The sequence below is a fragment of the Acomys russatus genome, chromosome 24 (assembly GCF_903995435.1).
Source record: "Acomys russatus chromosome 24, mAcoRus1.1, whole genome shotgun sequence".
In the NCBI taxonomy this organism is placed as follows: domain Eukaryota; kingdom Metazoa; phylum Chordata; class Mammalia; order Rodentia; family Muridae; genus Acomys; species Acomys russatus.
Genome location: NC_067160.1, coordinates 45,803,678 through 45,818,594, shown reverse-complemented (window position 1 = coordinate 45,818,594; position 14,917 = coordinate 45,803,678). Strand labels below are relative to the sequence as shown.

General features: G+C 40.5%; 1 protein-coding gene across 7 annotated transcripts in view; it reads right to left on the bottom strand.

The window, feature by feature from the left end:
- Positions 1 to 14,917, bottom strand: part of Dennd1a (DENN domain containing 1A) — a 488,183-nt gene that overhangs the window by 317,642 nt on the left and 155,624 nt on the right. For all 7 annotated transcript variants that reach the window (XM_051166832.1, XM_051166835.1, XM_051166833.1 and 4 more), the window contains one exon: positions 11,921 to 12,040. In XM_051166832.1, coding sequence (XP_051022789.1) covers positions 11,921 to 12,040 — 120 coding nt within the window. The remainder of the gene's footprint in view (positions 1 to 11,920; positions 12,041 to 14,917) is intronic.

Genomic DNA, 14,917 nt, shown 5'->3' with positions numbered 1-14,917 from the left:
TTGAAGACCCAGAGATGAATCCACACACATTTGCTCACTTGATTTTTGACAAAGAAGCCAAATCTATTCAATGGAAAAAGGATAGCATCTTCAACAAATGGTGCTGGTCTAACTGGATGTCTACATGTAGAAAAATGCAATTAGACCCTTACTTGTCACCATGCACAAAACTCAAGTCCAAGTGGATTAAAGACCTCAACTTAAAACCAGAGACATTAATTCAGTTAGAGGAAAAAGTGGGGAAGAGCCTGGGACACATAGGCACAGGAAACAACTTCCTGAACAGTACACCAACAGCCCAGGCCTTAATGTCAACAATTAATAAATGGGACCTCATGAGGCTAAGAAGCTTCTGTAAGGCAGGAGACACTGTCAAGAGAACAAAGCGACAGCCTACAGAATGGGAAAAGATCTTCACCAACCCTTCATCTGACAAAGGTTTAATATCCAAAATATATAAAGAACTCAAGAAATTAAACACCACAAAACCAAACAACCCAATTGCGAAATGGGGCTTGGAACTTAACAGAGAATTCTCAACAGAGGAATATCAAATGGCCGAGAAACACTTAAAGAAATGCTCATCCTCGTTAGTCATCAGAGAAATGCAAATCAAAACGACACTGAGATTCCATCTTACACCCATCAGAATGGCTAAGATCAAAAACTCAAATGACACCACATGTTGGCGAGGATGTGGAGAGAGAGGAACACTCCTTCATTGCTGGTGGGAATGCAAACTAGTACAACCACTTTGGAGAGTTATCTGGCGCTTTCTCAGAAAAATGGGAATAGGGCTTCCTCAAGACCCAGCCATCCCACTCCTTGGAATATACCCAGAAAATGCCCTACCACACAACAGGGACATATGCTCAACCATGTTCATAGCCACAAACACTTATTTTAAATGAAGCATCTCTCAGACAACCCAAAAGAATGTCTACCACTGCACCCACATGAGGAAATGGACCCTTTCACCTTTCTCCTGAACTGTTTAAAGAACCCTGAAACAGCTAGAAGATGGAAGCCAAACTTCTTCTAGAGGTTTTCTCTATGTAAACTGAGCTTTCCTGGGCTTATGGTTTAAAAAAAAAAAAAAAAATGGGCCCAATACCAAAGAGAATGGAGGCCATGACTATTCCTACCATTCAGTTAGAAAGGTTTCTAAAGGAACAAGATTCTACCAAGCATTATTCAGGTTGTAAGCCCACAAGCCAACATGCACAGAAAGGACAATGGGGACTTGGAACAATGGTGAGAAGTCCAGTGGAAATCAACATGGTTTTCCTGGAGTGATATGCAACATCATATTCAGATCACCTTGGACAAACAGCAACAGCTGTAATAGCCACCTCAACCCTCAATCTGATGGTATGCCATAGAACTAAGTTTAAAATCTGGGATATGGAACAGTCCTCAAATCTTAATCATATCCCATCAGCATTTCCACAGTCAGACATTCCAATTATAAATGGATGAGCTTTGTTCTTTTATCTAGATACACTCATTTTTTCAGGGCCTTTCATGCCACTTCTCATGGGTAAGGAGTTTTTCTCCCCATCTACTGCCAGGCAAGTGTCTATTCACTGTGTTTAACCAATCAGCAATACTAAGAAATGAGCACTGTCTAATTTGTGATCCAAAAGCACTTTACATAAATACACAGAGACATACATACATACATACACGTATGAGTGTGCACATGCACGCAGACACCACTACAGTTTATACATAATGCCTTCCTTTAGTTAGAAAGAACAGCAGAAGTGAACTGGGAAACAAATTTCACAGCCAGTATAGTGTATTTAGAGGCACACTCTTGGACAGAGAAATTGTCTTGAGAAAAAAACAAAAACAAAACAAACAAAAAACCCCAGAAATTTAGTATTAACTATCATCCAGCAACTTGTTAAATAATTATCTCAAGAGTAGTAAAATTCTTTTGTGCCAAGAACTAGTACTTATTGCTTTCACTTTGTATTATGAAGTTCAGCTTATCAAAATGCTAGGTAAGAGTTTCAAATGGGAACTTGCAGACAGACCTCTGTGTCTACTAAAGGAGTTTGACATAAAGAAAGAACAAAGACCAAGTGCTATGGATGGCTCTTGCCAGATAAGAGTGCACCCACAGATACATCACTGAATAAAGATCTAGAGAGTTAAACTAAAGCTTTCTGAGATGATACCATGCTTAAAGGGTTATTTCTGGGGCAGAAGAAGTGGCTCTGATTAAGAGCACTTGCCGTTCGTGCAGAGGAATAGGAGTTCAGTTTTCAGCACCCACTTGCTGGCTCAAAACCACTTGCAACTCCAACACCAGTAGATCTGACATTGTATTATGGCCTCTGTAGGTATCTGCACATGTATGCACAACTATCTGTAAGGTCCTTTTATGAAGACTAAAGAAATACAATGATTGTATGACATCTCTCTCTTCAGCTCTAACCAACTGCATGACTTAGAATTCTTGTATTCTTTCTGTAGATCCCAAAGCAGAACTTGGTTTGAAATAGCACATTTCATTATGGTTCTAGCCTTAATAAGGGATGCGGCACTTTGGGAAATTGGGAGCCATGACTAATTGCAGTTCCAGGTTATTCTGTTTAACAACTTCAAAAGATTTCTGAGATCAATGTGTAGAACACAGCATATCCAAATGGCACAATCTAAAGATGTTCCAATAACTTTTGTGACCTCAAAATGAAGAACAACAGACTTACTTGTAAATGTTCTCGGAGCTGGAGTTTGAAATTTAGTATTAACAGTCAGGCAGTGGTGGTGCACACCTTTAATCCAAGGACTGGGAAGGCAGAGGCAATCAAATCTCTGAGTTCAAGGCCAGCCTGGTCTATAGAGTGTTCTAGGAATACACAGAGAATTTGTCTTGGAGAAAAACAAAACAAAACAAAACAAACGAAAACCCAGAAATTTAGTATTAATTATAATCCAGCAACTTGTTAAGTAATTATCTCAAGAGAAGGAAAATTCTTTTGTGCTAAGAACTAGTCAATCATGGCAGGATATAATACATTTGATGGTACAATGACATGGGTATTAATGACGCTTGTTCATACTCCAGTATAATTACTCATCTTTCAAAGTCAACTTAAAATTTCAAAGTGTGGGTTTTGTTTTTGTTTTTGTTTTTTAAATAAACACAGGCTATATAATAAGATTCTATCTCAAACAACAAAAATCATCAGCCTTCCTGGATACATTCTAATAAGAGGAACAAAAACTAAAAGCAAATCTATAAAGAATATTTTTTAAAGGTGATCTAAGAAACTTTGACTGTGAAATTGAAGTTAAATTTTGTGATAGAGATAAATTGGTTCTTTATGACCACAATACCAATCCCTCGAAACTAAATCTCTGGCCGACTCAAAGCAGCACTTAGCCTCCTTAAAGTTGTAATCAGTATGAAATGACTTCAGTAATAGGAACCGCATTTGTACCAGTAAATATTTAGCTTTTATTCTTTTAAATACTTAGACCATTTTTTTATTTCAAGTCTTGACTACCCTCTCCTTTCTTTCTAGATGTACCTCTCTTTTTCCTGAATGACAGATACACAGTTATCTCAGTCTAATACTACTCTATAGGTTGGAAATACAGTTGATTAAGACACAGCCTTTACCTATGAAGAGCCGACTATACAGCTGGAAAAAATTAAAGGGAGATCAAGGATTATAAATAGACAAAGAAATGTGTAAAGAATGAAAGGTGTGTTCAAAGGAAGGAACAATGGCATTTGCCTAGGAAAGACTACTCTGACAGGATGAGGAGATGTGTGAAGGCAAGGAGGTATGATGGCTCATAGAAAACAGAAGTATAATATGTAGGACTGGGAGAATAGCCAAAAAGGAAGTGATACTAAAGAAGTGAAATTTGCGAACAGTAGAGGCTATGCTCACACAGACATCATTACTGGGAGTGGCACCCCTCAGGGAAGACTGGAAGTTAAAAGTAAAGTTGGCTTTTGTACATATTTTGAGTCATAGCACTGGGCACACTACAACTAGTGGCTGGATATCAAGCTTACCCAAAGAAGGATAAGGCTAATAATATCTGAGCTAGCCCCAAACTGCTGTCTCTAGGCAACCCTCTCCAGTCCCCACTGGACATGGTATGAACGACAGACCCTCCATTTTATACACTACCCTCAATTTAGCAATGTTCTCAAACCAACATAAAGGAAGTACTACACATGTATTCTTTTTGTATAGACTATGCATGGTCTCTTTTCCACTTTCATTGAATACCTTCAAAATACATTCCAAAATTCATATAAGACTCTGTATTCTTAGGGGCCGAGAAGATGGCAAAGTTGACCAACTGCCAGCTGCATGAACACAAGTACCTGCATTTGGATTCCCAGCATGGCAGAAACCTGTAATTTCAGCATTTAGGGGACAGAAATCTTGTCCAGCCAGCCCAGCAAATCAATAAGCTACAGGTTCAATGAGAGGCTCTATCATAAAACAAACAAAACAAAGTGATCCAGGAAGAGACTCAAATTGACCTCTGGCTTCCACATACATTTGTATATACATGTTCAAACCATCTGCATGTACACATGCAAACAAATACATACACTATATAAGTAACACACCCACGTTTTTAGTGATTCATTTTTAAATTTTATTTTAAATTATGTGTATGTATCTCTTTATGGGTACATGCATATGAGTGCAGGTGCCCTCCGAGGCAATAGACATCAGATCTTCCTGAAGCTAGAGCTACAGATGCTTGTGACCCCAACATGGCTGCTAGAAAGGCAATCGGGGTTCTATGTAAGAGCAGTACACACTCTTAAAATATTAAGCCATCTTTGCCGTCCCCACACTTCCCCTCCCCCAGGACTTTCACTGGCTGGTAAGATAACTCCACAAGTTAAGGCACTTGCTGCCAAGCCTGATGACCTGGGCTTGATTCTTAGAACCCACACAGTAGAATAAGAAAACTACAAGATGCCCTCTGACCTCTGCATTCACATTTATATACATATGTGCACACATAAAATAAATAAGTACAATAGAACTATTTTAAAATACCATTTTTAACCACTGTTGTGATCTTTTGGCACTAGCAGGTCAATAGAAACAAGACATCAGGCCTTGGGAACACTCCATGCATTATATATTACACACTACTTAAGGTCATCATCTCTCTAGCTAGTCTGGAAGCCTTTCAAAGCAGAAACAGGTAATAGTAGGCATTCAGTTAAAGGCTGGCAAATGAATGCGTTATACCATGAAATCTTTCTCGGTGGCTACAAACTAGAAAACAAAACAATTGCTGCCAGTTTCATTCTAAACAAAAGCAGCATGAAAACTGCTAGTTTAATGTATTAGTCAGGGTTCTATAGAGGAAGAGAATTTACAGAATGAATATATAGAGAAAGGGGATTTATTAGAATGGCTTACAGGCCCTGGTCCAGCTAATCCAACAATAATTGTCTACCAAAAGAGAGTCCAAGAATTCAGTAGTTGTTCAGTCCATGAGGCTAGATGTCTCAGCTAATCTTCAGTATATACCTGAAGAAGGTGGCTGTAATGCCACTGAAGGAATAGACTTTGCTATTGAAGAGCAAGCAGGCAAAGAAAGAGAGCTTCTTTCTTGTTTGCCCTGTATATAGGCTGCCAATACATGGTGTGGCTCACATTAAAGGTGGATTTTCCTACCCGAAAAGATCTGGATTAGAAGTGGGGCCCCACTTCAAATAATTTAAGAAAAAAAATCCCTCACAGGTATATATACCCAGCCATTTGGGTTTTAGTTAATTCCTGATATAGTCAAGTTGACAACCAAGAATAGCCATCAAAAATCTGCCTCTTGTCAACTTGACACATAATCATATCTCCTTATGTCATGTTTAATTTCCAACCAAAACCAATAACAGGTCATAATTACTCCTAACATGATATAACTATCCCACATAAAATCACAAACTCATTATATATTTAACAAGGTCATAATTATGCCTAACATGATAGAACTATCCCTTCCTACAACCACAATGTATTATAAACAATGTCCCTTGAGGGACATTCTTTTTTTTTTTATTAATTTATTCTTGTTACATCTCAATGTTTATCCCATCCCTTGTATCCTCCCATTCCTCCCCCTCCCCATTTTCCCATTATTCCCCTCCCCTATGACTGTTCCTGGGGGGGATTACCTCCCCCTGTATATGCTCATAGGGTATCAAGTCTCTTCTTGGCTACCTGCTGTCCTTCCTCTGAGTGCCACCAGGTCTCCCCCTCCAGGGGACATGGTCAAATGTGAGGCACCAGAGTACGTGAGAAAGTCATATCACACTCTCCACTCAACTGTGGAGAATATTCTGACCATTGGCTAGATCTGGGAAGGGGTTTAAAGTTTACCTCCTGTATTGTCCTTGGCTGGTGCCTTAGTTTGAGCGGAACCCCTGGGCCCAAATCTGCCTATCATATTGTTCTACTTGTAGATTTCTAGGACCCTCTGTATCCTTTTATTTTGCTATTCTCCCATGCGTCTCTCATTTAGAGTCCCAATAGGATGCCTTTTCCTCTGTCCCAGTTTCCTGGTAAGTGAAGGCTTTCGTGGGACATGCCCCTTGGGCTAGTATGCAGATATAAGTGAGTATATACCATTTGATTCTTTCTGCTTCTGGGTTAACTCACTCATTATGATCATTTCTAGCTCAATCCATTTATCCACAAATTTCGGGAATTCCTTGTTTTTAATAGCTGAGTAGTATTCCATAGTGTATATGTACCACAGTTTCTTTATCCACTCTTCTATTGAGGGACACTTAGGCTGTTTCCATGTTCTGGCTATTATGAATAAGGCTGCTATGAACATGGTTGAGCAAATTTTCTTGTTGTGTGCTGGAGCATCTTCTGGGTATATTCCAAGGAGTGGAATAGCTGGGTCTTGAGGAAGCCCTATTCCCATTTTTCTGAGATAGCACCAGATAGATTTCCAAAGTGGCTGTACTAGTTTGCATTCCCACCAGCAATGAAGGAGTGTTCCTCTCTCCCCACATCCTCGCCAGCATGTGGTGTCGCTTGAGTTTTTGATCTTAGCCATTCTGATGGGTGTAAGTTGGAATCGCAGAGTTGTTTTGATTTGCATTTCCCTGATGACTAAGGAGGTTGAGCATTTCTTTAAGTGTTTCTCAGCCATTTGATATTCCTCTGTTGAGAATTCTCTGTTTAGTTCCAAGCCCCATTTCTCTATTGGGTTATTCAGTTTGGTGGTGTTTAATTTCTTGAGTTCTTTATATATTTTGGATATTAGACCTTTGTCAGATGTAGGGAGGGACATTCTTTTAGTATCTCCAACTTAAATATGATAAATTCTGATATTCTCTTAATTGATGTTACATTATCTAATAAGGAAATGGAAAGAAAATACAAATATCTGTACAAAAAATGTCTTAACAAAATACAACAGAAACACTCGGGTCAATTGTAATCTTCTTTCTGCAAATACCAAGTGGCATTAGCTAGTACTTATAAGTACCTTCCTTTACTATTCATTCTGTATTTCCTCCACCCTCAGCAAGCACTTTAGCAGGTCTGGCTGTCTTCCTGGAGGAGTGACCCAAAACGGCATTCCTGAAAAGTATGCACCCATTACCATTCTGCCTGGATTAGGTTTTTAGTTTTCCTTTGACTTTAATCACACAACATGGTAGCACCAAGAGAAGCCCTAAAGAATCTCCTGCACTCCAGACACAATCTTCCCTACTTCCACTGTGGAGAAGCAACCCAATTTCCCCATAGTAATCTGGACCAATCACCCCTCCTAACACTGTTATTCCTTTTTTAACCTCTTGGCTTCAGGGCATCAGAAGCCCAAAGACACCAAGGGGGAAGTCTGAGCTTTCAGTTCAGTAGAATGTTTGTTGTGTCTCTTAGGAGCACGCCTTCCTCCAGAACCAAAACTTCTAGGTCAGCAGAACTTAAGGTCACAGCAATAGGAAGCAAACATTTCCTAGTGGGTACTAGAGATGAGAGTAAGTGGAATCCTCTGATACCTGGACTCATGGATTATGGCTACAAGAGAAACAATATCATATGATAGAATGCTAATTCAAAGACTTCTGAAAATCGCTGCCCAAGTCCTTCAGGCTGCTGCCACCTAATTGGTGCTGTAACTATGTCTTTAAAAGGCAATTCCATCTTTTTTCAGGCCAGCTACTTCAGGATGATAGGAAACATGGTAAGACCAGTGGTGTCCATTATTGTGGGCCCACTGTTGCATTTTTCTGACTGTGAAGTAAGTTCCTTGGTCAGAAGCAATTCTGTGTGGAATACCATGACAGTGGATTAGGCATCTGTAAGTCCATGCATGGTGGTTTTGGCAGAACCATTACATGCAGGAAAGGAAAATCCATAAGAAGAACAAGTATCTACTCCAATTTGTTGTCCTTTCCAGGGAGGAAGTGGTCCAATGTAGTCAACCTGCCATCAGGTTGCTGGCTGGTCACCCCAGGGAACAGTGTCGTATCTGATGTTCAGTGTTGGTCTCTGTGGTTGGCAGATCTGGCACTCGGCAGCAGCTGTATCCAGGTCAGCCTTGGTGAGTGGCAGTCCATGTTGTCAAGCCCATACATAACCCCCATCTCTGCCACCATGGCCATTTTCTTCATGAGCCTACTGAGCAATGACTGGAATGGCTAGGGAAAGAGGCTATCATTAGATTGGGTCATCCTACTTACTTGATTTCTGAATTCAGTTGATGCTTTTGATGAACATTTTACATGGGACACAAGTATCTTCACATCCTTTGCACATTTGGAGAAATCAATACACATACCTCTTCCCCAGATGTCTTCCTCACCAATTTTCCAGCCATGCTTTTTCTAAGTCCCTGACCATCCAGCCAACCTATTAGCTATAGCCCATGAATCAGTGAACAATCTTTCACAACAATAGTGAACATCCGACCACTTCTCCTTCCAAACAAAATATATGACCATGTGTACTGCCAGAAGTTCTGCCACTGTGAAAAGTTCTCTTTGCCAGTATCTTTTGAGTTTGTCCCACAAGGTATTATAATGATGCAGCTGTCCACTTCTGGGTGGTACCTACATAAGGTTAACCATCAGTAGTAAACCAGGCCCTAGTCTTCTCTTCCTCAGTCAACTGATCATAGGGCACATTCCATGAGGCTACAGGTACTTGCTTAGAAGCAGACATCATTGTAATGGGAGTAGAAACCATATGCATTTGGGCAACTTCTTCATGTAACCTGGCCAATCACATCCATTTGATGATGGATTACTGCTATGGAGGTCCTACTTTATGACTTGGTGGATCAGGTAACACTCAGCCATGGTAGGCAGCTCAGGTCACATGGTAACTTGGTGGCCCATAGTCAAACATCCAGTTTCCACTAAGACCCAATAGCAAGCCAAGAGCTGTGTCTCAAAGAGAGAACAGTTGTCTACAGATGATGATTAAGCCTTGCTCCCAAATCCCAAAGGTCTCTTCTGTCTGACTGTTTCCTTTCCTCTAGTGTACAGTAACCCTTATAAAGGCCTAGGTCCCCCTGGGTAAGGACTGTAGAAAGGCTAACAGTAAAACTTTTGGATATTTTATCAAGGTCCTCCCTCAGAAGTTTTGGGTCTGCAAACTGGCTCAAGTCTAGAAATTCCCTTTTATCATGACCTAATGGAGCCTTTCTTTCATATGTATGTGAATTTTTCTACTTACATAGATCAAACAAAAACATGATAGGCTTCTTATCTAGTTTATGCCTTGAAATGCCATGATTGATTAGCCAGTGCTGAATGTCCACACAAGTCATGCCACCAAAAAATTAATTTTGCCTGTGCTGACCACTACAGAGTTTCAGGCTATTATGGACACTGTTTTGTCTATGCTGCCCATTGCAATAACTACGATCACCTTGCCTTTGGCAATTCAGTGCTGCCACCTGCCCCTGCTACTTTGGGTACCAATTAAACCCATTACATTTATCTAATAGAGCAATAACATCTCCAACCCTAAGGTCTGGCACAAGGAAAAGCATGACAACAAAATTCTTCAATGTGCTGGAACCCATCTCACCATTTTGTGTCTCATAGGATTAGTCAAGGGTATGTCTTCTGGGCCTTCCCATTATGGAGGATTAAATTTGACACAGTGTGCCCATTCTACCACTGCAATTTTCCTGAGTCTTAAAATATCTTCATCAACACTAAGGCAAGGGACATCAGGCATCTCCAACTTCTTTTCAGTAGGCTATCTTTTGACAAATGTTTCAACCAACCACAAACACACACACACACACACACACAGAGAGAGAGAGAGAGAGAGAGAGAGAGAGAGAGAGAGAGAGAGAAGGAACTGATTCCCCCAAATCTAAGGAATAAATCTTTCCATTTGCTTTGTTTCGATACAAGGTCTCCCTACATAGGCTAGGCTGGCCTGGAGCTCACTATGGAAACCAGGCTGGCTTCAAATTCACAGCTCCATCTGCCTCTGTGGGGGATCAAGATGTGCACCACCATGACCATGCCAGAAGAATCCTTTCTACCAAACTCAAGAACCAGGACTAAGGTCTCAGTCCTCCAAATGCACAATGTAAATATACAGTATCTTGGCCAAGGCTGACATATATAACAGCCAGAAATGGAAGAGAAAAATGTCCTCTAAATAAAAATATAAAAATAAATATATAAAAAGAGTTACGCCTAGTCAGAAGTAAATAAACATTACCATCCAAGTCTAGCTCCTGGGTAGGTAGGTGTGCAGCACTGGCTACTCAAGGACAGATATACAGTTCTTGCTCCAAAGCAACCAGTCCCACCCCTCCCAAGGACTCTGTACAGGAGGCCTCTTTGCCCAAATCAGAAATCCTAACGTTGGTGCTCACTAACTAGGAAGGAAAATGTTGAGATCTGTGTAGAGAAATGCAGAGCTGTGGTCCAGGTTGATAGGAGCAAAGGAAACTCATTAGTTGGGCCCTTTTGTCCTGTGTGCTGTGTGGCTTCGGAGAGTGAATTATGTTGGGAAGGCCCTTTACTCAGTGAGAAGATGAACAAAGTGCACAGCAGAGAATTGCCCCTTCTGGAATCCACAGAGGGTCTGGCCTTTCACCCCTGGCTGGGCCCAAGCATGGGGCCCAGGCTTTGTCATGGGCACCTCCCTGCTGCCTGCACTGGCTGCTCCACAGCAGAGAGAGACAGGAGGCAGGCCCTGCAACACCTAGTTAAGGGAGGCAGATGGAGAGGAGAGAGTGCGTAGGATGCCTTTACCTCCCCCTCAGGAGGCGCCCAGCAGGAGCCCACAGAACCAGCAACTCCAAAATCGGATTTCCACACATCCTCCCACCCCAGAATGCCTTACCCCTCTGGCAGGAGGAAACAGAGCATTAAGCAAGTGTGGCTCTGGTGTGCAAGGGGATTTCAGAAGGCCTGAAGATGTCTTCCCACACTTCTGCACTTTTCTGGAACTTCTACAGAGGTAGTAGCCAGGTTGTAAAGTTATTCAGAGGCCAAGGGTGCTACTCCAAGGAGCACACAATCAGTGTCTGCAGGCTGTCCTGAGCTAGACACATACTTTATTAATAATCTTACATACACAAAATGTCCACAGGGAAGCCTAACAGACTAACTTCTGACAGTTCCAGATAACAGCAGGAGGGATTGGAGCCCTGCTGACTCTCTGGTTTCCGCATACCACTTAGGAGCAATGGGCCCTTCCCACCCAAGGGATGTGATGCAAATAAATAAATACAATTATCTGGAGGACCTTTGAGTGCAAGAGCAACACCACAAAGTCCTTCTCCCCGAGTACAGTGACTTGTGGGGAACAGATAGGACACCAAAACAACAGCTGGAAAACTTAATTACAGAAGGACTATGCAAAAGCAGACAACTGTTTCGAAGAACCAGCCAATGGCTGAAGCCCTTCTCCCTTACCTTAAGATACAGAAGCAGCTCTTGGCTCCTGAAGATAAGCGGCAGAACCCGAATCTCTGTTTGCTGTCAATGTCAGTGAGCACAAACGTGAAGTTCTGGCCAACTTGGCTAACTGCGAGGCTGAAGAGAAGACAGAACAAAGGAGAAATGAGTGTGCGCTAAGTTTCCGGATAAAGTATCTAATCACCACAAGTCATTGAACTTATTACATTTCTTTTGTGGAACTTTATAAATGAGCTATAAATTTACACACTTCAAGACAGCAGACAAGAAAGAGGAGGGAAATGAAAGGGAGGGAAGGAGGGAAGAAGCAAAAACAGAAGTGGGTAAAAGGAGGAAAAGGAGAGAAGAAAGAAGGAAAGGGAAGAAAATAAGGGGGAAAGGAGCCTGCTCTAATGATCACCAGAAGTCAAAATTATCAACACTCATCAATGCCCCTGATTGAGCTCCGGCCCTGGTAGCTAGGTGAATCAGCCGCCAATGCTGAAGAAGTACTCTATCCACTTCATTTAAAGTGGAAGAAAACTGGGACATGCACTGCCTACGGTACATGGTGAGTGGCCAAAAGCTGTTTTATAACCCTTGCTGTGACTCCAATGGCCACAAGCACCAGCTCACTGCCACCAGAGGTGGTGTGTTAAATACCTAATGTATCATATCATTTATTCTCATGATAATCTTGGAATTTCAACCATGTCCCCATTTTACAGAAAAGGACACTCAAGACTACTTAGGGAACTGACCCAGTTCACTGAGTGCTAGGAAGAGCCATCATAAACACCAGAAAGAAAAAGGGGCAGGGCTATAGCTTGTTCTCCTGTATTCCTGAATCATTGGTAGTTTCTGAATTTTGAGAAACATATTTATTATCTTAGACTGCAGGAGTACTAAAATGCTAAGCTTGCTCAAGGGGCTAAAAAAGTAAAGCAATGTTTCAAGCCATTAAGAAGCCAAAATTTCTTCTATCAGTACAAAATGAGCCAACTATACGTTAAAGCAATATAGAGCAGAAAATAGCTAATAAATAATTTAAAAGAGTATTAACAACCAGAAAAATCTAAAACTCTTTTAAGTGTCAAAATGCTTCACAAATATACATTTTTAAAATCAGTTTACTGGTTATCTTGCATCTCTCTCTTAATTTTCATTCCAAATTCTAGTACTTAAGTTTCCACTAATATTTTAGAATTTTACAGTGAATTAAGCCAAGGAATTCAGCAACTTGTATGTATCATATACTACACAAAGTATACTCAGGTTGATAAGACCCTGACTTCGTTAAAATGTTCAAATTGTCAGTAGAAATGAAAAATCATTTCTTTCTTTCTTTCTTTCTTTCTTTTTTTTTTTTTTTTTTTTTTTTCTTGTTTTGTTTTGTTTTGTTTTTTTGTTTTTCGAGACAGGGTCTCTCTGTGTATCCTTGACTGTCCTGGACTCACTCTGTAGACCAGGCTGGTCTCAAACTCACAGCAATCCACCTGCCTCTGCTTCCCAAGTGCTGGGATTAAAGGCATGCACCACCACCACCTGGCTGAAAAATAATTTCTTAACAAGCCTTTGCCAAAGGCAGAACTATATTGTCTTTGGGTAGGCTACGGAATTAAAATTTCAAATATAGAATAGACTTTCTTTCTAAGACTCCCTTATACAAGCCACAAAAGAAACGTAATATTAAAGAGATTTTCAGAGTATCCCAGCACAAAGGTCGAGGGCCCTGCCTACTTATATTTAAGGAAACAATTCTATCCCTTGGAGAGTACTTCAAGCACAGGAAAATGGCTCTGAAAGACAAGAAAGTATTCCACTCTCCTTCCTTAACTAGGGAGGTGAACAAAAACAAGGTGGCAGTTTCAAAGCCATGTGGTAATAAAGCAGGTGTAAGTAATGCTATCCCCTACCTTACAGCTAGGGGAAGGAACACATTTCCATAAAAGTTATAGAGCTGTCAAGGGGACACCAAATGCTACCTTCTTATGGCTGTTATGTTTTATCTATAAAGCTTGGATACTGTGTTACTATGGTGATTTAATACTATGTTTTAAAGGGGGATTATATGATTAATTTTAACAAGGTTGAGAAGTGAAGATGTGTGAGAAACAGGATTCTAGCTCACATAATTAAAGTGATCCGGGAGGAAAGTGGGCCTCAGGGGGAGGGGGAAGCCTGTTTTTATTAAAATACTTAATGCAACAGGTTTGGATAAGTCCAAGATACAAATAAGGTCACATTTTTGTGAAATGCTACTGTGTGAGCCTACCAAATATGATTCATTATTTTGCTTTTGGGGTTTGATTTTATACCTAAAATGTGTAAAATGAAAACTCCTAGAAAGAAGGCTATTGATAGAAGTGGATGAAGAACAAAACAAAAACAGATCTCTAGGAAAAGGACCCGGTATGAAAATGACTTGACCTACAAATTGACTGCCATTAATTTCCTACTCTTCATACTGGCATTAAAAAATGTATTTTTAAAAAAGTATGCATAACTGCACTATAAACTCAAAGAAAGACTCATTGCTAATTGACTTGCTGCAAAGCCCAGCTCATTTGCCACTACCTGGGTCTTAACTTAGCAAGTTTCTTAAAACCAGATTTCAGTATCTCAACTTCTTCCCATGGAATAAGTATGAGACACTACCATTCAACCGAAAGTATGCTTTGGGAATCAGTGGAATGTGTGTTTTAAAAGGCCAGTCCTTAGTAGGAATAATTAATAAAAGGTATTGCCACTAACTGATTGAAAATCAAATTCACAGGAAGATCATGATCTACAGAGTCTCCTTGCCCAATTCAGCTTTCTAACAACTGAGCAGTCCTCTAGGGGACCAAGTGATTCAAGTTTTCATTAAAATGAATTATTTCTGGTATGTTGCAGTTTAGAAGGACACAGTTACTATTCTCAATTGAGTCACTTTTTTTTAATTCCTACAAGGGATGAGGTACAGGTCATCAAAACACAAAAGCAGTCGATTCATTTTTCCCCCTCCCCTTGGAC